Source organism: Ochotona princeps, chromosome 10 (genome assembly GCF_030435755.1).
Source record: "Ochotona princeps isolate mOchPri1 chromosome 10, mOchPri1.hap1, whole genome shotgun sequence".
Lineage (NCBI taxonomy): Eukaryota > Metazoa > Chordata > Mammalia > Lagomorpha > Ochotonidae > Ochotona > Ochotona princeps.
In genome coordinates this window covers 67,587,241-67,613,572 of record NC_080841.1, presented here as the reverse complement: position 1 = coordinate 67,613,572, position 26,332 = coordinate 67,587,241, and the positions used below count along the sequence as shown (strand labels likewise).

At 41.6% G+C, this 26,332-nt stretch overlaps 1 protein-coding gene across 1 annotated transcript in view; it reads left to right on the top strand.

The window, feature by feature from the left end:
• NUP133 (nucleoporin 133) overlaps positions 1-26,332 on the top strand; it is a 59,414-nt gene that overhangs the window by 20,886 nt on the left and 12,196 nt on the right. The window contains exons 10-21 of the mRNA XM_058669558.1: positions 1,045-1,192; positions 2,374-2,531; positions 3,117-3,208; positions 7,866-8,029; positions 9,015-9,109; positions 12,878-13,102; positions 17,628-17,750; positions 18,268-18,367; positions 18,848-19,099; positions 19,880-20,013; positions 21,428-21,586; positions 23,441-23,576. Coding sequence (XP_058525541.1) covers positions 1,045-1,192; positions 2,374-2,531; positions 3,117-3,208; positions 7,866-8,029; positions 9,015-9,109; positions 12,878-13,102; positions 17,628-17,750; positions 18,268-18,367; positions 18,848-19,099; positions 19,880-20,013; positions 21,428-21,586; positions 23,441-23,576 — 1,786 coding nt within the window. The remainder of the gene's footprint in view (positions 1-1,044; positions 1,193-2,373; positions 2,532-3,116; positions 3,209-7,865; positions 8,030-9,014; positions 9,110-12,877; positions 13,103-17,627; positions 17,751-18,267; positions 18,368-18,847; positions 19,100-19,879; positions 20,014-21,427; positions 21,587-23,440; positions 23,577-26,332) is intronic.

Sequence of the window (26,332 nt, the reverse complement as noted above, 5' to 3'; positions counted from 1 at the left end):
CCATCGAGGTTGACCCAAAGCCTTGGGACCCTGTATTCATGTGGGAGACCCGGAGTCAGTGGTTGGAAGATCTTTCTCTCTATCTTGCCTCCTCTCTGTGTATCTGCCTTTCCATTAAAAATAAAATGAACCTTAAAAAAATTTTTAAAAATCTATCCTTTAAATTTTTTTTTTTTAATTTATTTGAAAGGCGGTTACACAGAGCAAGAAATCTTCCATCTGTTGGTTCCCTTCCCTTACTGCTGCAGCGACCGGAGCTGAGCCCATCTGAAACAGGAGCTTCTCTGGGCTTCCCATGTAATTACAAGGCTCCAGAAACTGGAGCCATCTTCCACTGCTTTGCAGGCCACTCAGTAGCAGAGAGCTGGATTGAAAGTGAAACAGCCAGGAACTGAGGCAGTGCCCATGTGGCTACAATGATCAGAGTTTGGCTGGTCCAGTGCTGGGGGGCAGAAGCTTTTCCACACTCACCAGATGTTTACAGAGGCCCAAGGACTTGAGCTACCTCTTCTGCTTTCCCAGGTGTATGAGGGAGCTGGATCAGAGGTCCAGTAGCCTAGTTGGACTCGAAGTGGTGCCCATGTGGCATGCCAGCACTGCAGGTGGATGCTAGGCTGCCACACCACTGCACTGATGCCAGATTTTCCGGTTTTAAAGTAAATATGTATAATGAATTAATATAACATAGCATAATGGATTAATGCATTTATTTTCTCTCTTGACATTTGTTACATAGAGTTCTAGTAGTTATTTTCAACTCAAATGATTTCTCTAATTGCTGTTTGGGCTGCTAATGCTAAGTATTTTAAACTGGGTAATTTTTAAACAACAGAAATTTCAAGCCATACAAGTGTTTATAAACTTACTCTGTTATTCTGTTACATTTTGTAAATTTATGGATAGTACTTAAGGTTTTATAAGGAGAATCAGTGATGAGGCATTTTATTTTTATGAGATAATGTCATATAAAAATGTGATTATAAATCTTGCAAGTATTTTTTGTTTCCATTCTCATTCAGTGTAATCTTTAAATTTGACTTTCAGTCTGAAGACCTGATTACATGTCGATTGGTAGTTCCAAATTTTTCAAACCAGACTGCGTATCTGTACACTGAAAATGCCGTCTATGTGTGCTCCACAGGAACTGGGAAATTTTCACTTCCTCGGGAGAAAATTGCCTTTAATGCCCAAGGTACAGTAACAGCTGAAGAAAGCATGATCTGTGAGCTTGTTAGTCACTCTTGGTGGCTTCTGTTTTCTAAGTGCTGCTGAGACATTATACCACATCTGTTGCAGCACAGGTCAGCACCCTGCTAAAGAAAGTTGGCATTTTGGGCCCAGCGCGGTAGTCTAGTGGCTGAAGTCCTTGCCTTGCATGTGTTGGGAACTCTTGTGGGTGCTGGTTCTAATCCCAGCGGCTCCACTTCACATCAGCTCCCTGCTTGTGGCCTGGGAAAGCAGTCGAGGAGCCAGGAACCCAAAGCCTTGGAAGTCTTAACCCACATGGGAGACCCAGAAGAGGCTCTGAGCTCTTGGCTTCGGATCTGCGCAGTTCTGGCCATTGCAGCCACTTGGGGAGTGAATCATCAGACAGAAATTCTTCTCTGTCTCCGCCTCTGTATGTCTGACTTTCCAGTAAGACTAGAATAAATCTTAAAAAAAAGAAAAGAAAAGAGAGTAAACATTTTTTTCCTCGGTAATAGAGATCAAGAAAAAAAGGAACTGATGCTAAGAGGTGTATTGCTTTTTACTTCTTCGTAAGAGTGACTAATTCTGAATTGGTGTTCTGTAAATTGGTGTGCCTCTATCCCCGGGTAGGAAGAATCCCAGATGGCTAGTTCAGGCAACAAGGCTAGAATGAAGTGCAGGAGTTGGGCAGGGGCTGGCCAGGAATGGGAAAATGCCAAATGGGTTTTCTAATCAGGATACTTACCTAAAACCTCTGGGCAGATGACAGAAACAAATGAAACCACAGAGTGGCGTGGGGGGGGCCTTCTGATCCTAACCTGAGAACCGTGGTAATAGTTGGTGGCCTGTATTAAGGAACCAAGTCCTGTATCCTTTGGCTGACCCACTATGTAAAGACAGGCTAGGGCAAGAGGATGTCATGGGATTGAAGAAGCCGTTAGTTTTCAGAAGAGCTTTCTACCTATTTACTGCTCTCTTGCAAGGCTAGTTTTTACTGCTGTTAATACAAAACCTGCTGCAAATAGTAGCAAGTTCTTGACACGTGATTCTGATATTAAAAAGCCAAATTCACAGTTAAGTTGTAAAGGAATAATATTCTTATTATATCATCAAGATGATTTTCTGCGGAGGGTAGTAGATGTTATAGAGCATTTTTGTCATTGTTACATGCATTTTGTATTTCAGGAGATAATATTTTAGGTGCTGGTTCCTGTGGTGGAGTTCCTATCATTTTTTCTAGAAACAGTGGTCTGGTGTCTATTACTTCAAGAGAAAATGTGTCCATATTGGCAGAAGATCTGGAAGACTCCTTGGCTTCTTCAGTTGCTGCACCAAGCAGTGAGGTCGTGTTATAATTGTTAAGTTTTATTTTTGCCAAAATATTTTATACAAATTATACACATGAGAAAGATTTGTATCATTCATTTTATAGGAAACTAAAAAAATAATACTGTTGGGGTGTTGTTCATTTGAATAATATGTGAAAGCATAGAGTATTTCTATAATTCAAAATTAAAGCGACTTGGCAGAGTTTCAAACAATAATACTTTATTTTGATACTTTATAATCATTATGGTACTGTCATATTTCTGAAACTATCATAGAATACTCCATTTCTTTAACAATTTTTCTGAGTAGTTGCCTACTCAGCCACTTATCCTTAGTAGAATACACTGTGATGAGTTTTATAAACAAATCTGTTAAAAACTTATGTTGGTTATGAAGAAATTCCTAGATTTTGTTCATGATATAATCCCTTAATTATCTACCCTTTCTATAGAACTTTGGGCAATGAGTTGCTGCATGTGTAAACAACAAATGTGCGCATGTGTGTGTGCTTTTGGTCATAGAATGGGTCCAGTCATTAGTTCAGCAGTTAAGAGTGTTCTAATACCTTCATCTCACACCTGTAACGTTTGTTGTTTTAGAGTATGGTTTTTGAGAACATTACAAAGAATGAAACCATAGCACAGGAAGATAAAACCAAGTTGCTGAAAGCTGCTTTTCTGCAGTATTGCAGGTATAACATGTTTTTAAAACTATGTCTTTGTGTCTTTGAGTATGTTTTAGTAACAGTTGCTGCTGGTGAGAGCAAGTTGTAGAAATGATGCAGTCAGGAAGAGAAATGTTCTCCTGAGCTGTGGAACTTTAGCACGGCCTTGTTACTACAAGATAAACAAAGCAATGCTAATAGAGTCTAGTCCCATATGACCTCTTTATTTAAGGGAAACAGGGTACCACTAAAAAATGTGCATTCTTTCTTTTTTTTTTTTAAGGTATATTTATTTATTTTGAAAGGGTCACAGAGGGAGAGGCAGAGTCAGAGAGAGAGATCTTCCTGGTTCACTCCCCATTTCGCTGCTGCCATCAACCAGGAGCTTCATTGAGGTTTCTCCTTTGAGTGCAAGGAGCCAAATGCTTAAACCATATTCTGCTTTTCCCAGGTGTTAGACAGAAGTGGGACAGCCAGGTTACAAACTAGCAAGCATGTAGGTTGCTCACGTCACGTGTAGTGGCCCAAAATGGACATTCTTATAGATAGCATACAGTATTATTTTATATGTAATATTAATGCAAAAAAGTTACATACGTAATTTTTTATTGGAGTTGTAAAAGGATTAAACCTGGCCTGTCAGGCTTTGCTTCCTGGAATCTCGCCACAAAACTGAATGCTTATTTCATAATAGCTTATGAGTCTACAGTATAACTATCAGGAGTGGGGACAGGTGGCAGTTTTACTGGTCCCAGCTGGGCTCACTCATGTATTCAGTGTCCAGGCTGGCTGCTCGTGGTTATGCCTACTCACATAGCTGGAGCCTTTCCTGGCCACTCTGCCTGCTTCATGTGGCCTCTCATCAGCATATTGCTGCTTGATAACAGGTAGCTTTAAGTTGTAGCTACTGTCCTGTGGCTGGTGTAGCAGCATGCCTAGCTCCTACAACTAGATGCCAGCAGCACCCTTCCTCTTCGCTTGGGACAGACAAAGTTATTCTCACACATTGCCAGGGTCAACATTGGTGAGTAATGCTTTTGCTATTCATTTTTTTTTCTACTGAAGTTATTTTACCAGAGAATTTTTACCATACAGTTGTTTTTAAATTAATTTTTTTATTGATTTTCACTTTATTTGGCTCAAAAGATACTAGTGCTTGGAAACCGCATCTGTAATTACTTATTAGATCTTTGTCATAGTCACTCTTGTGTTCCCAGAAATCTATAGAAAAACCAGGTCTTTCACTTTAGGCACTTTTTCTGCATTTCTGTGGTCAGCACTCTCTCCTGTTCTACCAAGAAATCATTTCAGCCCTTTTCTAATATTTTCCAGTTTCTCATTTTTTTTCTACCTTCCTCACAGTTGGCAAATAACTTGTTTCCTGTATCTCAGATTATTTAGAGAAGTTAGGTAAGAGTTCCTGAACTTGTACCGTCTAGAAACTTTAACATATTCCATCATCCAGCAATCTGTCTTGGACTTGTTTACAGATGCAGATTTCAGAAGTGGCATGGAGGCAAGCCTCAGCTCACAGGCACAGTTTAGGTCTCTGCCTGGGCAAAATATTTGTTAGTATGCAGTTGGCCAGAGCAAGTTGAAGGGCTAAGCCCACCAGGGTCGGGGTGAGAATTGAATGGAATTGATTCACATTCGTTTATCCTAGCATATTTTGTATATATTACTGTTTCTGAAATAGTCTCTACAAGATGTAATAAATTCATATTTGAATGAACACTTGAGAAAATTGAATTCAGCCCTTGTTTTGCCCCTGCTTCTGAACTGAGTAAGACTTTAAACAAATTGCTGAGCATTTCTGGCATTCTGTTTCTTCCTTTGCTCAGTGTTGAGTGAGGCAGCAGTTGGAACAGTTGAAAAATCCTTAGTGAATCTGACAGGTACTTGGTTTGAAGACTATTCTGTTTGCTTCCTCTGTTTCACAAGTTCTCAGCTCTTGATTGCAGGATCTCATTCTGTGATGTCAGATGCCCCATGGCTCTTTCTTTTAGCAGGGACAACAGTTAAACATAAAGTGCTTTTTAAATAGTGAGAACTGTGCCACAGGAGCATTAAGCCTCTGTTTGAGACAGATGTGTCCTTTATTGCAGTACTGGTTCGAGATCTAGCAGCATTCTGGTGATGTGTCCCAGGAGGCATTGGAAGATGGCTTGGATGCCTGCCAGCTACTTCCGAGACCCATGTGGAATTCTGGGCTCCAGTTTATAGGCTTTTCTTGACCTACTCGTGGCCATTACAACCATTTGAGTAGTGAAGCAACAAATGGAATATGTATGCATGAAATGGAAATAAACATTTAAAAAATTTTGCAATCCTCTGAGAATAGTCTCTTGTCTGGAGAGGACACTGTTAATGGGATTTTTGTTTCATGTTATTTAGTATTATATAATCTGGTTTTATTGGAGCCAGCCTGGTGGGATAACAGGCTAATCCTCCAGCTGTGGCACTAGCATCCTGAATGGGCAGCAGAGGATGGCCCAAGTCTTGGGTCATTGTACCATGTGAGAGTCTCGGAGGGAGCTCATGGTTCCTGACTTCAGGTCAGTTCAACTCTGGCCATTAGAGTCATTTTGGGAATGGACCAACAGATAGAAGACCTCTCTCACTCTTTCTCCTCTCTCTGTAAAATCTACTTTTCCAAAAAGAATGTATTTATTCTTATTGGAAAGACAAATTTATAGAGAGAAGAAGAAAATGAAAGATTGTCCATCCGCTGGTTCATTCCCCAAGTGGCCGCAATGGCCAGAGCTAAGCAGATCCAAAGCCAGGAGCTTCTTGCAGGTCTCTCACATGGGTGCAGGGTCCCAAGGCTTTGGGCCATCCTCAACTACTTTCTTAGGCCACAAGCAGAGAGCTGGATCAGAAGTGGAGCATCCAGAACACGAACCATCACCCACATGGGATCCCAGTGCATGCAAGGCAAGTGTTTAGCCACTGAGCCATCACACCAGGCCCAGAATAAATACATCTTTAAAATAAGAGTCTTGTTTTATTGTGTGGTTTGGTCTTAATTCAGATTTGAAATTATTTTATTTTACTTTATTTTACATGTTTATTGTTTCATTACAATTCTGTCAGATTTGTGACATCTCAGAATGTTAATGACAGTGTAAATAACTGGTTATTCTAACAAACCACCCCAAAAAGGGTAGCTTCAAACAACAGAATGTCTGTCACAGTGTGGAGGTCAGAGTTCAAAATGGGGACTTGACCAGGGCAGTGTTCCTCCCAGGATCTGAGGAAGGACTCTTTCGTGCCCTTCTCCAGCTGCTGGTTGCTGTCAGTCTTTTCTGTTCCTTGGGTTGGAGAGGACTCTCTCCAGTTTCTATCTCCATTGTCCTGTGGTCTCTGCCCAGTGTAGCAGTCTTTGTGTGACCTCTTAGAAGGGTACCTGATGTTGAATTCAGGACCCATCCTAGTCTTTATCTTAAGTAATGACATTTACAGGGTCCTTGTTTTGAAATAGGAGCACTTTTGTATTATCAGCCTGTATGTATCACAATTAACATAATCAAGAAAACTGGGACAGATCATGACACTTTTCATTGTAGGGTTAAGTTCACATTTCTTAATACGGTGGACAGGGCTTTGTGTCCTTTGATTTTATCATTCATCCTTGTGAATTTCTCTCATTTCTTCATGGAGACTGTGTAATCCTGCTTGGGTTCTTGGACATCTGGTTGTCCTCTAATATGTCTAACTAATAGAGAAGATTTGGCTTCTTGTAAGGTCGCAGTTGTCCATTCATTGGTTGCTCTGGAACCTGTTTTTCCAGATACTTTTCTCCCTGCAGGATCTCGCCCTCTCCCATCGTGTCGGGTCTGCAGAGACTCAAGCTTATTTGCAGATAGACATGGCCGTATGGTCTGTGTGCAGCTCGGTAGTCCTCACTATATTCTCTCCTAGTTGTGTAACCTCTTCCTTGGCTATCAGGGCTGGGATGCACCATCTCTTCCTCCAGCAAGTCTTGGCTGCTGTGATAGATTTGTTGTGGTCTGTTGTCCTCTTGTTTTTTTCCCCCATCGCAATGTTTGTCTTACTATGTATCTCCTTGTTTGTTTAACTTTGTGACTCATGCATACATTCTAACATTTGGGACTGTTTTTAATGTCAGGTTTATCATTCTGTGTTTAATGTTTAGCATGTTGTAAGTATTCAGTATATGCTGAACCAATTTATGCATAATGTTTTTCCTTTTTATTTAAAAACTTACTAGAAACTCTTCAGGCTAAAATGTATGCATAGGACTTTAATTTCACAGTTAATTTTTTTGTGTGTGGTTTGTGGGTTTTTTCCTCAGAGATTTGTTTATTTATTTGAAACAAAGGTGACAGTGAATGAAAGATCATCTGGCTACTGGTTCATTCCCAAAATTCACTCTCTGCAATAGCCAGGCCACGCCAGGCAGAAGGCACAGGAGCCTTCATGCAAGTCTACCGCCTGGGTGACAGGAGCTCAAGTACTCCAACAGTGATCTGCTCTTTCCCAGGAACATTAGCAGGGACCTGGATGGGAAGCAGAGTAGGAAAGACTCAAACTGGCACCCCAATGTGGGATGCAGGCCTTCTGGGCAGCAGCTTAACCGATATACCCCAAAGTCTGCCTCTCATGGTGAATTTTGAAAATGTTTTACCTCCCTTAATGTTTTTGTTTTTCAATTTGATTTCAGGAAGGACGTAGGTCACGCTCAGATGATGGTGGATGAACTGTTTTCCTCCCACTCTGATCTGGAATCTGATTGTGAACTAGACAGGGCTGTTACCCAAATCAGTGTAGACCTGATGGATGACTACCCAGCTTCTGACCCACGCTGGGCTGAGTCTGTCCCCGAAGGTAAGATTTCTAAGTTTAATGAAAAGGATATCCTACTTATGTAAAAAGCAGTTTTATAATATATAGTACTATTGGTATTAAAAGCATCTCAGCATGTTTTTAAATTTGTTAATTAAATATTTTTTTGAAGTATCGCTTATAGATTTCGAAAAGGCCTCAGATCGAATCTAGGTAATGGAAAATAAGGGAACAAACATTGGAGCATATCCTTATATTCTGTCTGAGGCAGATCACTGGACTTTTTTGAGATTTTTATTTGTAAAAGGAAATTGAAGTGTATGATATTGTAGCCTAGCAAGTGTCCCAGATGACTACCCACGCACTCGTGCAGTCACTCTGCCAGTTCCTAAGAACAGGACTCTCATATATTCCTAATATCCTACTTCTTAGTTTTCTAAGCCTTGTTTGGAGACTGAGGAATAAAACATCAGTGTTCACCTCCTCCGTTTATTTCCTTGGAGTTCCTTGGAGATAACATAAATGATTAAACCAGTAATAGCGTGTTCTTCCTTGGGAATTGATACATGTGAATTATATTCCCCCAAATTTTCCTCCAAGTTTTTCAATATCTTGGTTAACCTTGCAAAATAATTTAGTTGAAGAGTTGTTGCCTTCTTTTCGTTTTTCTTTCTTTTAATACCCTTATTTATTTGGAAGGTGGAGAACCAAGCACAGAGTTCTCACTCTGGTTAACTGGCCCCGTTGGCTGCAAGAACCTGGACTTGACCAGGCTGAAGCCAGGAACTCAGTCTGGGTCTCCTCTGTGGGTGACAGTGCCCATGCGCTGGAAGCATCACTTGCTGCCTTCCGAGCTGTGCACTAGCAGGAAGTTAGAGTTAGAAGCGGAGCTAGGGTTCAAATATGAGGTGCAGGCCTCTCAAGCCTCTTCTTCACCAATGTCCCTTTTTACCGTTTTGTTTTCTAGCAGGAATTGTTGCAGGATCGATAGCTGAATGTTTCAGCTTTGTTACTGTGTTTTTTACAGAAGCACCTGGGTTCAGCAATATGTCACTGATTATTCTCCACCAGCTGGAGGACAAGATGAAAGCCCACTCTTTCCTCATGGACTTTATTCACCAAGTAAGGAGCGGGGTGGCTGGGCACGGGGATCCGGGGCTGCTAGTGCGGCTGCTCTGCCTTTGTCAGCTGTCTTCTCCAGAGTAACAGGAAGTCCTTCTGTCTGCATGAAGGTGGTTGTTGTTGTTTAAGATTTACTTATTTTTATTGGAAAGACAGATATATAGAGAGGACAGATACAGAAAGGTCTATCTACTTGTTTACTCGCCAAGCAGCCACAACGGCCATTGCTAAGCCAGTCTGATGCCAGGAGCCTGGAGCTTCTTCCAGGTCTCCTACATGGGTGCAGGGAATTGGGCCGTCCTCGACTGCTTTCCCAGGCCACAGGAAGGGAAGTGGAACAGCGGGAACACATACTGGCCCTCATATGAGATCCTGATGGTTGCAGGGTAAGGATTTAGCCACTAGGCCCTATTAAGAGGTTTTGCTGGATGGGACATGACTGGTGTTTTCTACTTTCTGTGCTGACTGAGAAGTAAATAATTCTAGGACTGTGGAGACCTGTTACTCCAAGAATAAAAGCTGCACTGGAAATTCAAGAAAAAAAGAAAGAAAGATGGTAGATTTACTGTATTGAAAATTCAGTTTGAAAGAAACACAAGTAGATTTAAGGAGAAAGAAATGTTTTATTTAGCTCAGCTTTTTTTTTTTTTTGTAACACAGTATTGTGAGTCCAGATCTTTTTTATTTTTTTTTTATTCATTGATTACATTGTATTATGTGATACAGTTTCATAGTTACTGGGATTCTCCCCACCCCTCCCCGCACCCTCCCCCCATGGTGGATTACTCCACCTTGTTGCATAACCACAGTTCAAGTTCAGTTGAGATTCCCTCTTTGAAAGCCTATACTAAACATAGAGTCCAACATCTTATAGTCCAGTCAAGTTCCTCAGCTTCTTGGGGAGACCCTGTCTGGTCCGAGGGCAGAACCAGCAGAGTATCAACCTGATCAATTAAAGGCTCCAACATACCTTTAGCAACAATTAACTTCGTTGTGGAATTAATTGATATAATATTGAGTAACCAATATGTTGAAAACAAATGCGATTTCTTAACCACATTCTGTGGTCACCTCATTGACATTTCAATATTAGTTTATATACAACGTATAACATAACATACATAAAAGAACATGTTTTACATAACATCATATCAAATTAAGGCAAACATGTGGTATCTAACCTTTTGGGATTGGCTGATTTCCCTTAGCATTATGGTTTCCAGTTTGGCCCATATGGTCACAAAGAACTGCATTTTGTTTTTTTTAATAGCTGAGTAGTATTCCATGGAGTAGATGAACCATAGCTTTCTTTTTTTTTTTTTTTTAAAGATTTATTCATTTTATTACAGCCAGATATACACAGAGGAGGAGAGACAGAGAGGAAGATCTTCCATCCGATGATTCACTCCCCAAGTGAGCCGCAACGGGCCGATGCGCGCCAATCCGAAGCCGGGAACCTGGAACCTCTTCCTGGTCTCCCACGCGGTGCAGTGTCCCAATGCATTGGGCCGTCCTCAACTGCTTTCCCAGGCCACAGGCAGGGAGCTGGATGGGAAGTGGAGCTGCCGGGATTAGAACCGGCGCCCATATGGGATCCCGGGGTGTTCAAGGCAAGGATTTTAGCCGCTAGGCCACGCCGCCGGGCCCGAACCATAGCTTTCTTATCCAATCCTCTACTGATGGGCATTTTGGTTGCTTCCATGTTTTTGCCATTACTGATTGTGCTGCTATGAACATAGGGGTGCATGTTGGTTTCTCATAAAAAAGGTGTTTTGGATATATTCCTAGGAGTGCTATTGCTGGATCATACAGTATGTCGAATTTGAGTTGTTTGAATGTTCTCCATACTGATTTCCATAGAGGCTGTACCAACCTGCAGCCCCACCAGCAGTGTTGAGTCCAGATCTTTTAACAACAAGATTTCACTCAATTTCTATATGGCTTTATTTAAAAACTTGAATTTTTCTAAGTTGATTTTGTATTGTTAGATTATGAAAAATTGTTAAGACCATGACAGATTTTTATATGTGGATTTAAAATATTTAGAAAGTTTATGCTACTTATTTGAAAGGCCAATTTACAGGAGGAAGAAGTGGAGAGAGAGATATCTTAACATCCATTGTTTCGCTTAACAGATGGCCACAGTGGCTGGGTCTGAACTGGTCTGACACCTGGAGTCAGGAGGTTATGGGTCTCCCAAAGAGGTGCAGAGGCCCAGGGATTTGGCTCAGCCTTCACTGCTTTCCCAGGCACATTGCCAGGGAGCTGAATCAAAAATGGAGCAGCTAGGATATGAACTGGTGCCCGCCCCTATGGGTTGCTGGCATTGCTGGTAGCAGCTTAACTTGTGACATCATGGTACCGGACTCATGGATTTAAAATTTTTGTCAGGATCAAATCCTCATTGAAAGCTGCATCTTTGAAAAAGGCATCCCCACTGTTATCCATCTTTTCTTTGTCAGTACACAGTGGTTTCTAGACATATTTCAAATCCAAATCAAAAAATTTCTACCTTTTAAGAATTTGTATTTATTTATTTAAAAGGAAAAGGGAACCAGACCTGGAACATCTGGAGCTAATCCACGCCAAAGTTAAGAACGTGGAACTTCATCTGGGTCGTCTGTGTGGTTCACAGGGGCCAACCATCTGAGCTAACACACTGCTGCTTCCCTCAGTACTAGAATCAGGAGCAGGGCTAGGATTTGAACCAGGCATTCTGATACAGAATGTAGTGTCCCAAGAAAAGTCTTTGCACCCAATTCTCACCCCTTTATTCCTGTTTTGGCATTTTTTTTTTTTTTTTCAAGCTCATAAGTGCCTCAGTGTTAAAGAAATCCCAGAGATGCCTAGTATCTGTGTAGTCTGGTATGGTAGCTACCAGCCACAGGTGATTGCTGGGCATATAGTTTCTGAGAAATTAAAAATGTGATTGATTTTGATTAATTTAAATAACTAGTATGAATAATAGCTACCTTTTAAATTTTTTATTTATTTATTTGAGACGCAGAATTTATGAAGACAGACAAAGAAATCTTCCATCCACTTGTTCTCTCCCCAGATAATTGCAACAGCTAGAACTGAGCGATCCAAAGGGCAGAAGCCAATAGCTTCTTCCAGGCACACTGTCGGCTAAATCAAAGCAAGCAATTAGGGCTTCAGTTGATGCCCATGTAGGATGCTGGCAGCATTTTTTTTTTTAAGATTTATTTTTGTTTATTTGAAAGGCACAGTTACGGAGAGAAATCTTCCTTCTGCTGGCTTACTTCCCAAATGGCCAGGGCTGGACCAGGCTATCGCCAGGAGCCTGGAGCTCTGATGAGTCTCCCATGTTGGTGGGAAGGGCCCAAGCACTAGAGCTGTCTTCCACCACTGCTTTCTCAGGCATACTAGCAGGGAGCAGGGTTGGGAGTAGAGCATCCAGGATTCAAACTGGTGCTAACCTGGAATGCTGAGTTTCTAACTCAAAAGTTTGGAAAAGTTTATTATGCTAGATGGATAAGAGTAGATTAACCATTTTGATAATCATGAATAGTAATTTAGTATATGCCATTAAGTAGAGACAGCAGCCTCAGACAGAAACTTTGGAGTAGCCCTAATCTTCCAGCAGGAATAGCTGTACTTATTTATGTTAGTGGCCCTGACTGAACACAGAGTGTGTGTGCTCTATGGTGATATTTGGAGGCCAGAGTGATTCCGGTGGAAATAGGACTGCAAGATTGTATGTGTTTCTATAATGCTTTCTAAGAAGGTGTGTTTGTATTTCACCAGGTTGGTTTATTTGAACGTTTAGGCACTTTTCCAGTCAGAGGGATGCCAATGGCAACGCGGCTGCTACTTTGTGAGCACGCGGAGAAGCTGTCGGCCGCCATTGTACTCAAGAACCACCACTCTCGGCTTTCCGACCTTGTGAACACAGCCATTTCCATTGCTTTGAACAAAAGGGAACAGGAGATCCCGTCCAGCCTGACTCCTGCAGACATCTTTTTTAGAGAGGTAAAGTGGCTCTCTTGCCCTTCTTCAGGCTTCAGAGATGTGCAATTCACATTTAAAGCAGTACAAAGAGTAAGGACAAAGGATGGGCTTTGGTGCAGCTGATGAAGCTGCCATTTGGGAAACTGGCATCCCGTATCGGAGAGCTGGTCTGACTCCTGTTTCCTCAGAGGCTGCCAGCTTCCTGCATAGGCACCTGGGAAGGCAGCAGATGGTGCCTCAAGGGCTGGGGGCCCTGCCACTCAGGTGGGAGAGCCAACTGCAGTTACTGGCTGCTGACTTGGGCCTGGCCCCATACTAGCTTTTGCAGGCATATAGGGAGTAAAGCAGCAGATAGGAGATCTCTGTTTCTCTGACTCTGCCTTTGGGTCTTTGCCTTTACCATGCCGGGCTCCATATTGCTTTTAAAAAAAATTTCAGTGAAATTTTGAATTAAACTTTTTCATATTTTCTGATTAAAGTGTTACTAAGATACCACTTGCCTGTTGCTTATCCTATGCAAGCAACTTTTTCATAGTTGACTGAGAAGTGTTGCCTGTTCACTTGGTGTACTGACATTTGCTCTTCATCTCTCCAAATCTGCTCTTTTAAAAATTTAAATAATTTTGAAATATTCATTTATTTATTTTATTGATAGAGTTTTCAAGACTGAAAGAATCTTTGATCTGCTAGTTCATGTCCCAGTTGGCTGCAGCAGCCAGGGCTGAGCCAAGCTGAAGCCAGGAGTCAAGAGCTTTATCTGATCTGCTGTGTGGGTCACTGGGGTCCAAACACACGGGCCGTGTACCTCCTGCTTGTCCCAGGTCATTAGAAGCATCTCCCATGGGCACCGGTTGTGGTCCTGGCGGCCCCGCTTCCCATGCAGCTCCCTGCTTGTGGCCTGAGAAAGCAGTCAAAGATGGCCCAAAGCCTTGGGACCCTGCATGCACCTGGGAGACCCAGACGAGGCTCCTGGCTCCTGGTTCGGTTCGGCTCAGCTCTGGCCATTGCAGCCACTTGGGGAGTGAACCAGTGAATCGAAGATTTTTCTGTCTCTCCTCTGTAAATCTGAATTTCCAATAAAAATTTGATTTAATAAATGAAGAACCATAACTGATATGTGGGATATTGGCATCATAGATGGAAGCTTTACCCACATACCACAACACTGGCTCCCAGGTCCACTGCTGACTGCTGCAGGACAGAGGTTCTCCTCAGAGCGCTCCCTTGCCCTCGTCCTCTGCTGGGCTTCACAAATGTAAGGGACTCTCAGAAGACCAGAGATTGGAGTAGTTATTCTCCTAGTTCCTCTCTTACCTGCATCCACAACGTGTGGGCTATGCTGACTTCTGTCTGCTTGCTCTTTCTGCATCTACATTAACTGCCCCCTCGGGCCTCAGTGTAGAGGGGGTAATGGCCCTTCCAGCATTGCTATCTCATCGCTGCTTGATTTTGCCAGCATCTTTGTGAACTGTCCCTTCACTAAACTCTGTCCTTAGCTACCTCCTACGATCCTGGTACATACACATTCCTTAGAAAATATATGATTCGAATTAGGAGGAGAAAAAAAAAAATCCACAGTAAACTTGTGAGTTAGAGAGCATGAAGGCGCTAGTCCGCTTGTGGCGACTAGATTTTGGATTTTCCACAGATGTCCCCTTGGGCAGCGCTCAAGTGAGGCCGGCAAGGCTGTAGAGCTGGCGTGGAAAGCTGGTGTCACATAATCCAGCTTTACTGGCTACACCACAGCTCTGGCCCTGGCAAATTATATTTCTGAAGTGTACTAGCATTTTAAGAAGAACTGGTTAATGAAACTGCTAGATATATCTTTTTCTTAATCTTATTTTTTTATTATATTTTTGACAATCTTTACATAGTTAATTAGGGTAAAAAGGTCCAAGGGCTATAGGAAACTGCTAGATATATCTTAACAATAGGATACTGGACTTCCTGCCAATGTCTGTAGCAGCAATGTCACAATGCACCTAAATAGCAGAATGGTAGACTTATGACTGCTTATGAAGGACTGTACTGTTGTAATAATATAGGGGAAATCAGAGGGAACTGGGCAGGGGAGAGAAATCCCAGAACCTATGGTATTGTACCATAAAATTAAAAATAAATAAAATAAAATAATAATGAAAAACAACCAAAATAATAAAAATTACTTCAAATTAGAAAGAACTGTTTAACTCAAATCAGCTTATAATTGGTGAATCATATAAGGAGATAGTTTTTATTTGGCAGCCCTGATTAAAAAAATAGTTACACATCACCTGATAATATTTTAATAAAGGTGTTGTTAGATAATTTCACTGTTGTAAAGACATAACGTGCTCAACAGCTGCAGTCTCGCCGGACAGTGTGAGCTTGTGGAACCACCCTCATAAATGTGATTTGCCAGTGGTTAAACCGTGTGGCACACAGCTGTAAAGTAATACTGAATCAGCTTCAGTGTCTGCTCACCACTCTGTAGTTTGGGAAGTGGATTGGTGCCTCCCAAGGCTTTATGAAAGCAGGACTAACTGGTTAAGGAATAGAGCATGTTGAAACAGAATATGAACAATGTTTGAAACTACTGAGTACACATGTGATAGGCCATTTAGCAAAAGTTGTGATATTTTTGTTCTGATTTTTTTTTGCCTTTATTATCCCATATTGCTTTCATTATATTTTTAATTTTAACAATATAAAGAGTTCTTATACCTCATCTTTACAAACTACATGTGCTGGAGGTTTCTATCTTCTATTAGAATGATATGGGCTATAATAAAAAATATAAAAGGAAGAATGATGTTTGCAAGAGAATGGTTTTTTAAGATTTATTTTGTTTACTTGAAAGGCAGAGTCACAGAGAAAGAGTGAGCTCTTCCACCTGCTAGTTCACTCCCCAAGTGACTGCCATGACCAGGGTTCGGGCAACCCAAGGCCAAGAGCTTGGAACTCCATCCAGGTGCCCAGAATGAGCGTAGAGGGCCATCTTTCACTGTTTTCCCAGGTACATTAGGAAGGAGAAGCACACAAGTGGAAAACAGGGACTAAAACCAGTGTTCATGTGGGATGCTGGCATTATAGGCAGCAGCTTAACTCGCCTGTAGTTTTTCTTTCCTCCTGTCTGTACCCAATGCTATTTAACTGTAGGCTGAAACTAGAAATGAGAGTTTTCATAGCAACATTTTTGCCACATTTTTGTGTGTTAATGGCAAAAAATAGAAGAGCTAGGAAAAAATAGTGATTTATGATTTGCTTAGTATTTTTAGATTGATGTTTTTTTAAAAAATACTTATTTGTGTATTTGAAAGATGAACTTATAGAGAGGGAGAGATTGATGTTCCAGCCTCTGGTTCATTCCCCGAGAGCTTCTTCCAGGGGTCAAAGCATTGTTCACATCTGGTGCTTTCTCAGACACATTAGCAGGGAGTTAGACTCAAGTGGAGCAGCCAGGACTCCTTTTGGCATTCATCCTGTTGGAATGCTGGTGCTGCAGGCAGCAGCTTCCCCGACTGTGCCACTGTACTGGCCCCAACATATTTCTGTGTAATACAAAAAAAGCCAAAGAATTCTTTGAAGAAAAATTGGCAAGTTTTAATTTGGGTCATTATTGTAATTCATTAATTCATTTGTTTAGGGTCTCACCTAACAAAATGTCATTTCAGTAAAGTGATAGAAGGTTACACTGAGTACTAACAGCTGTCATGAACAGATATTTCAGTTACTTAGAATTTAAATTGTAAAGTTTACTTGGTGATTAAGACACTGGTTAAGAGGTCTTAGGGTGGGGCCGGCACAACAGCCTAGTGGACTAATCCTCCACCTGCAGCGCTGGCATTCCATTTGGGTGCCAGTTTGTGTCCCCATTGCTTTACTTTCCATACTACTCTCTGGGAAAACAGCAGAAGGTGGCTCACGTCCTTGGTCCCCTCAACCAGGTGGAAGACCCAGAGGAGGCTCCTGGCTTTAGATCTGCTCAGCTACAGCCATTGATGCCCTTCTGGGAGACCTCTCTGTCCTCTCTGTAAAATCTACCTCTCAAATCCAAATAAGTAAGTTTGTTATTTAAAAAGAAAGAAAGAAAAGAAATAGGAGGAAGAAAGGAAAGAAGAGGAAAGAAGGAGGCTTGGGGTCCTTGGGTTCAGTTTCCAGCTCTGGGTCCCTGATTCCAGCTTCCTGCCCATCCTGACCCTGGGAGATGAAGGGATGGCTCAAATAATTGAGTTCCTGCCGCCTTCATGGACGGAGTTCTGGCTTTGAGCTTCAGTCTTCATGGCATCTGCAAGCATTGGGGAGTGAACAGTGGATGGGAGGAGCATGTGTGTCCGTGTCTGCCTCAAGTTAAAAAAAGAATAATAGACTTTCTAATCTACTCAGTAACAATCCAGAATCTGCCTGTTTGGCTTGGTTATTTGAGCACTCTTTTAAAAGTTGGGAGATTGTAACTCGATTTGATGTTGAAATGTATTTGCACCAATAACTCAGTAAAGGATGAGAAGAGTGCAACCCAGAAGTAGCTGTAGTTGGTGGAAGTGATTGACTTCTGTTCTTTCCTCAGGTGTCCCAAGTGGATACTATCTGCGAGTGTTTACTGGAGCACGAGGAGCAAGTCTTGAAGGATTCGTCATTGGGATCTGTTGAATGGGCTGAAGTGGTGATCAATGTGAACAATATTCTCAAGGTAGAGAAGTGTAGTGAATGTTCTAGCAGATCAAAGCTCAGAGGACAGATGTACAAAAAGTGATTTCTTTATTCCTAATCTGCATTATCAATGATTTATGAGGTTTTAGCCATTTACCTTTCAAGGAAGAAAAATATCAATCACTTAGAGAATTTTGAATCTTTGTTTTTTGTATATTCATGTCTTTTTAATAAAACGTGAGTTTCTCTTTGGTAGAATTAACTTTTATCCTTGTACATGTATTAATATTAATGTAACTAGTTCTCATTTTTATTTTCTCATCATTCAACAGCTTGTTTATATTATCAAAATATTCTATGTTAGCTAACAGACTTTATATTAATTATTTTCTTAGATTAGTATAGTTTTCCAAAGCTTAAGTTAAATTTTGGAGTAAAGCATTTCAAAAGCAAAGAAATTGCAAAAGTAATTGCCCAGCCTTGGGTGTTGCAAATTATTTTCAGAAATATGTGATCCTTCACTTTGTACATGTGATAACATTTCATTTCTCTTCCAGGATATGCTACAAGCTGCTAATCATTATCGTCAAAATAGAAATTCCCTGTATAAGAAAGAAGAAACACTAGAAAAAGAACCCGAATATGTTCCTTGGACAGGTAATATACTGATTTAATAATAGCAATCATTTAAAATATGTTTGCAATTATCCACCATTCTCAGAAGCTCTGTTATTGCTGTACTGCAGGTGTTCCACATAAAAAAGTGCCATCTCCAAAATTACCAATTCTTGTCCAAAAAAAAAAAAGAAAACACAGTGATTTGTTTAACTGATACTTATTATGCATCTACTCAGTTTTAGCATTTAGAATCAAGAGCTAGCACTGGAAATATAGATAATACTGTATGTTGGTTTAAGACATGAAACTGTGGAGTAGAGAGGAAGGAGTGTGTTTTACCTGCTTTGCTGAGGAAATTCCCATTGAAAATCTGGAATTCAAGCAGGGCATAGAGAAATACCACTTGGAACTCATTTGTTTTATTTTCTAGCAGTGATAAAGGGACACGTGTTAGGTGGCTGGACTCCCCTCCCCATTATAGAGCTCCTGCTTACCCAGTAATGTTGTGTGACTTCACAGCAACAAGTGGCCCCACTGGCATCCGAACAGTAATAATGCGCCAACATGGGATTGTTCTGAAGGTGGTGTATCCCCAGGCGGACAGCAACCTCCGAAACGTGGTGACGGAGCAGCTGGTGGCACTGATTGATTGCTTCCTAGATGGCTATGTCTCTCAGCTCAAGTCTCTTGAGAAATCTAGTGATCAAGAAAGATATTCTAATCTGGAAATGGAGTATCTGCAGAAAAGATCAGATCTCTTATCGCCTCTTCGTAAGTGCATACTATTTTTTTTTTATTATTTTGCATTATGTGACAGTTTCATAGGCTCTGGGAAACCCCCCACCCCTCCCCTCCCCTCCGCCCCGGTGGATTCCTCCACCTTGATGCAGTATTACAGTTCAAATTCAATCAAGATTCTTTCATAAGTGCATACTATTTAAACAGGGCTGTGAGTCTTTGAATTTGCAGAATGCGTGAAGGGGTCATGTAGTTAAAGTGATGTCTTTGGTATAGTAGCGTTAAAACTGTAACCAAGAACATAAGTGATACAATTACAAACATATACATGTTCAATTATTCAAACTTTTTTTTTTTTTTTTTTTTTTAGTTCTTAACCAAGTATGGTACCATAGATGATTGTGGAAACAACCTAAAAATGAACAAGTTAACGTGTAGAGAGTATCCGTGAAGACTTAACATAGTAGTGACATTACAAAGTAGTGCCTGATAAAGGGCTGATAGAGGGTGACAAATCCAGTAAAATGAGCAAACAACATGTCCTCTGTAAGGGTCAGAGAGACTTGTTTTACTGCTGTGTAAAGGACAGAGTTAGCATTTAGGGAAGCAGTGATGAAGCGGTGGATTGAATTTGTATCTTCAAGTTGGTGTTGGTTGTGAAACCAAATGACAGTAACTGGCAAGGTTTCCCGTTCCACTAATTATTCTTAGCATGTAATAAGAATTAAAAAAAAAATTTTCAAGAAATCATTTTATTCTGTATCTGAAATTTCTCATACCAGAATGTGTTTGCATCTGTTCTCATTTCTGCAGTTACACTAGGCCAGTACCCGTGGGCTGCTTCCCTTGCAGAGAAATACTGTGACTTTGATATCTTGGTGCAGATGTGTGAGCAGACTGACAACCAGGCCAGACTCCAGCGCTACATGACCCAGTTTGCTGATCAGGTGCGGGCTGTGGGCTGCATGGGAAATGGGCCCCGTGGTAAGGCTCTGCGTTCCAAACTGCAATGGGGACTTCGGAATATAGTATGCTGTTGCTGTGGTTAAGTTGGATAAGAAGATACTAGTTCATGTATTGTTTCCTTGCAGTAACTAAAAAGCCTCTGTAAACAAAAACGGATAAAAATTAATTGATTTCCCTACCTTCAAAAAAAACCTTTTAAATATGACACATTTTTTCAGTTTTTCTGCTGGAAACAAAGTAAACATTGTTTTTTTAAGGATTATTTTAAAGATTGGGTTTTTTTAAACAGATTTATTTATTTATTTATTTGGAAAGGTAGATATACAGAGAGGAGAGACAGAAAGGAGGATCTTCTGTCCACTGATTCACTCCCCAAGTGGCCATGATGGCTGGAGCCAAGCCAATCTGAAGCCAGGAGCCAGGAGCTTTTTCTGGGTCTCTCATGTAGGAGCAGGGTCCCAAGCTTTGGGCCATCCTTAACTACTTTCTCAGGCCACAAGCAAGGAGCTGGATGTGAAGGGGCAGCCGGGATATGACCTGGCACCCATGTGGGATCCCGGCGTGTGCAAGGCGAGGACTTCAGCTGCTAGGCTACCACGCCAGGCTCACAAACATGTTTTGTCAGCAGCTTCTATTTAATTTTTTTTAAAGATTTATTTGTTTGTATTACAAAGTCAGATTTACAGAGAGGAGAAGGGACAGAGAGAAAGATTTTTCATCTGCTAATTCACTCCCCAAGTGGCTGCCATGGCTGGAGCTGAGCTAATCTGAAGCCAGCAGCTTCTTTCAGGTCTCCCATATGGGGTCCAGGGTCCCCAACTGTAGTGGCAGTGTCTCTTAAACACAGTTAGGCATTTTAGTCTTCCTTCCACTGCGACCTCCACACCACCCCAACATACAGCAAATGGCTTCTGGGGAGAAACTGACTGAGGCTTTGTACCTCTCGAGATTTAGATTATAGTGCCAAGCCGTGTGGCCATCTGGCACAGAATTCTGCCATAATTCTCCTGTTTTGGAATAGTATAGCCCGAGTTCTGTCCAGTAGAGCTGTCAGTGAGCAGCCCTGGCCATGTGTGGCTGTAGAACAACAGGAGTGTGGCTGGTGGACCTGAGGAAGTGAATGTCTAATGTCAATTCAGATGACACAATAGCATGTAGTGGCTGCTGATTGGCCCACCTCCACCTAGGGATGAACTGTGTTGGTGATGTTAACAAGACACATGATTCTGTATTTGTTAAGAAGAGGTGATTGCATTAGTGATTCTCTGATATATGAATGTATTGATTAAAACAAAATTTCACTTTTGGAGGCTCTTGGAAGAAATTTAGCCTTTTGACATCAGAAATAACAGTTTATTGAATTGTGTTACTAAACATTAACTTTGTCATTTGTAGAATTTTTCAGATTTCCTCTTCCGTTGGTATCTGGAGAAAGGAAAACGAGGCAAGTTGTTGTCTCAGCCCATGTCTCAGCATGGACAGTTGGCGAATTTTTTGCAAGCTCATGAACATCTCAGCTGGCTACATGAAATTAATAGTCAAGAATTAGAAAAGGTAAAAAGAGGTTAATTATGTGGGACATAAAGCAGCACTTGATGCCAGCCAGGTGTTGGCGTCACAGACTGCAACTTAACCAGCACACCACGTTGTTTGCCCCCATGTAAAAGATTTCAAGTCAGTATTTGCAAAGGTTCCTGCATTCTCATGTTCATTGCAGCATTGGTGACAGTAGTCAAGGTTTAGAATCTACCCGAGTCCATTAACAAGTGCATAATTAAGGAAGATGTGTGGTATTAATGTACATAATAAAGTAAAATTCACCCTTTAAAAAGGAAATTGTGTCATGTGCAATGACATGGACAAACCTGGAGGATAGTATTTTAAGTGAAATAATTCAGGCACAGAAAGATAAGTACTACACTGTCTTACTTGTATGTGCAATGTAAGATATCTGAACATTCAGAAAGAGTGGAATGGTGAGCATTAAAGGCTGAGGGATGGGGGAGATGGGGAGGAGTGCGTCAAAGGGTACAAGGATGCAACTAATGGAAGAAGTGTGATACGTGTTGCACACTGTGGTGTTGTATATTTCAACATTGCTGAGAGTAAATACCAGATGTTCTTACCAGAAAGATGATAAGCATTTGAAGTGATGGTTAATATGCTTGGTTTAATCATTCTACATTTTATATAGATATCATAACATCACTTTTACTCCATAATTATATACAATTATATTCTCATTTGTGGTTTTTTAAAAATTGGAAATCCTGGGCCCAGTGCAATAGTCTAGTGGCTAAACTCTTGCCATGCATATGCCGGGATCCCTTATGGGTGCCGATTTGTATCCCAGCTGCTCCACTTCCCATCCAGCGCCCTGCTTGTGGTCTGGGATAGCAGTAGAGGACGGCCCAAAGCCTTGGGACCCTGCATCCACATGGGAGACCTGGAAGTGGCTCCTGCTTTAGATGGGCTTGGCTCTGGCTATTGTGGCCACTTGGGGACTAAAGCAGTAGACAAAAGATCTTTCTCTCTGTATATCTGTATATCTTTTAAAAAATGGAAATCCTACTTAGAGATTTTTAAATGTGTTTCCTTTCCTATTCTTTCATCTAATTTAAATAAAGGACTCTTTTTGACTTAAGGTGGTGTTGGCATTACCCCAATATCTCAAATACATGTAGTAGGTAATGCTTTGTCTGTTACAGCAAAACAAAGCACAAAAAATGCATATAGTGGTCATTGGAGCCTTTACTATAATGACATATGGTTCTAATAAAGTTATGTTTAGAGTAAGAACAACCTATACATTAGTTGTTTTTAGAGGTTTTTTTATGTACTTGAAAGGCAGAGTTACAAAGAGGTTGATCTTCCATCCTCCCCAAATGGCCACAGCATCCAGAACTGGACCAGTCCAAAGCCAGGATCCAGGAGCTTCTTGCAGGTCTCCCATGGGGGTGCACAGACCCACAGACTCGGGCCGTCCTCCATTTGCTTTCCAAGGCACATAAGCAGGGAGTTAGATCAGGTGCACTGGTGCCTGTATGGGGTGCTGGCACCAGAGGTGAAGTCTTAACTGGCACACCACAGCACGAGCCGCACACAAGTTAATTTTTAAAATTTAATCTAAACATGCTATTCAAATGAATATGTAATTGTTATATAACATATTTGGTGTGTATTTAATAATTGGTATGGTTGGTAGATATTTTATGGGTATTGTGTAATTACTCTCAATATGTCACCGATCACATTTTAGGTTTGCTAATTGTCAACTTGTCTTTCATTGATAAAGCTGGATAAAAAATGAGTCTGCCCTATACACAGCCTTTATTTCAAGGTTAAATTGTTAGCCAGGCTCTTACCATGGTTTTCATGTTTTGTTTATTTTTTGTTTTTCTATTGTAGGCTCATACAACACTTCTGGGTTTGGCAAATATGGAAACTCGTTACTTTGCAAAGAAAAAGACTCTTCTTGGCTTGAGTAAATTGGCTGCGCTAGCTTCTGACTTTTCAGAGGATGTACTACAAGAAAAAATTGAAGGTAAAAGAATTTGAGCAAAAAGGCTTATGTTAGTTAATATTGGTCATTCTTCAGTGACCTCTTTGAGGTGTTTTCCTGTTAACAGTTAGGAGGACCCATTAAAACCAGGACTTTTCCATCTCTGCTTTAGTAAGAAATCTTTTTTCAGGGTCTAAATTATGACAAAGAATGTATTAAAATGATTTGATTTTACCTCTGAGTATGTACTTTTAGTAATACATAGTGTACCAGGGAAAAGATCTGCAAAAATATCCTGACCTTTGTATAGTGAATTTGTTGTAAAGAGTAGTATATTGCAATAATTCTGAAGCTATTCTATGTACCCTTCTCTATACCCCATTGATGAAAAAAAAAAAAAAAGATTAAATGTAGTATTCCACTGGAAAGCCAAAAAGAAGGGAGATACAAATACTATTATAGGGCCTGGAGCAGTAACCTAGCAGCTAAAGTGAATGCTCCAGGATCCCATATGAACAACGGTTCTAATCCCAACAGCCCGGCTTCCCATTCAGCTCCCTGCTTGTGGCCTGGAAAAGCAGTCAAGGACGGCCCAAACCCTTAGGACCCTATACAGATGTGGAAGACCTGGAAGAGGCTCCTGGCTCCTGGATCCTGGATCCTGGATCCTGGCTTCAGATCAGTAAAGCTCAGGCCATTGTGGCCACTTGGGGAGTGAATCAACAGACAGAAGATCTTCCTCTCTGTCTCTCCTCTCTTTATATCTGCCTTTCCAATAAAAATAATAAATCAAAAAAATTTTTTTAAATACAATACAGAAGAAAGGTGAGGAAGAACCTTATGGGATAAAATGACTCGAGTTTGAGAGCTGTCACCGTGGTGTAGCATGCTTAGCCTCTACCTACAGTGCCAGCATCCCATGTGGTGCTGGTTTGTGTCCTGGTGCTCCGCTTCTGATCCAGCTCCCTACTGATGTGTCTGGGAAAGCAGTGGAGGATGGCCCAAGCCTAATTTTCATTTTATTTGAACAGTGGAGATAGAGGGGCAGAGTTGAGGAGAGCTACTGTCTGTTGCTTCCCTTCCCACAGGGAAGGCTGAAGGCAGGAGCCTGGAGTTCAGACCAGACTCCCATGAAATTGGCAGGGCCCCAAGTACTTGAACTATAATACTTCCCAGGCTACCCATTATGAAGAAGTTCAGTTTGAAGCCAGGAACTAAGACTCCAAACAGTCTTCAGATATGGGATTATAGGCATGCCAAGCAACAGCTTTTTTGAAAAAACAAAACAAAAAAGAGAGAGAGATTTATTTATTCGTATTTAAGTCAGAATTACAGAGAAAAAGAGGAAAAATGGAGAAAGAGATCTCCCAGCCACTCCTGCACTCCCCAAATGTCCTCCATGGCCAGAGCTGAGCCTGGCCGAAGCTGGGAGCCAGGAGCTTCTTCATTGTCATCCATATGGGTGCAAATGCCTAAAGATTTACATCATTCTGCCCTGCTTTCCCTGGCTGTAAGCAGGGAGCTTGGTCTGAAGCAGAGCAGCCAGGACACAAATTGGTGCCCATAAGGGATGCCAGCACCTATGCCGCTGCTATACCACCGTGTCAGTCCCCCAGACAACAGTTTGATTTCTGGGTCCCTGATTTTTTATTTATTTATTTATTTAGTTAGTTAGTTAGTTAGTTATAGGAAAGGCAGATTTACAGAGAGAAGGACAGAGAGAGAAAGATCTTCTATCTACTAGTTTACTCCCCAAAGGGATACAACCACTGTAGCTGAGCTGATCCGAAGCCGGGAGCCTCCTCTGGGTCTCCCACATGGGTGCAGGGTCCTGAGGACTAGAGCCATCTTCTGCTTTCCACGGCCGTGAACAGGGAGCTGGCTGGGAAGTGGAGCAGCCGCGACCTGATCTGGTGTCCCTGTGGGATGCCAGTGCTTGTTGGATTAGCCCGTTGAGCCACTGTGCTGGACCTGCCACTTGATTATTTTAAGTGTATTTCTCTCCACTGAAAGGGCCTGAAAGCAGTGACGCCCCAATAGCATAGAGCTAATTCCATACTTTAATTTTAAGCTACTATTGTTCTTTTTTTTTTTTAAATAAAGGCGGGAGGCAGTGACAATATCGAATTTTTGAATAACCATCATTACCCCAGTTCAGGGATAACTTGAACAAAAAAAAAAAAAAAAATTGTTTTGTTGTCTGAAACCCATGTGGGAGACCCAGACTGAATTCCAGGCTCCTGGTGTACCTGCCCTAGTACTAGCTGCTGCTGCTGGCATTTGGGGAGTGAATCAGTGAATGGAAGGTCTCTTTCTCTGCCTTTCACATAGAGGAGAAAACGGGCCAGGGAAAGGGATGGCGAGTGGAGAGAGCAGGGGAAGATAGGGAGAAGGGAAGGAAAGGCAGGATTGTAAAGATCTCTGTATTTGACAGAGTGCCAGAGAATGACCTCCATCCACTGGTTCACTCTCTAAATGGCCATTCTGGCCAGGGCTGGACCAGTCCGAAGCTAGGAACCCAAGCACGTGGGTCACCCTCTGCTACCTCTCAAGGCATAGCAGCAGGAAGTTGGATCACAATTCCAGTATGGGATGCTGCAGTGGCTTAACCAGCTGCACCCCAGGCCAGCTGTGGAGTGTCAGTGCTTGTACTGGGACTTAGATCTAACAAACACGCACCGGCACTTAGAAGACAGACATGCATGTCCTACTTCCATCACCTGCGACATTGGACTGCACAGTCAGCGTGTGCTAACGTGTAAGGCCACTTTAGGTTGAAGAGATCTAAGAGCCGGGAC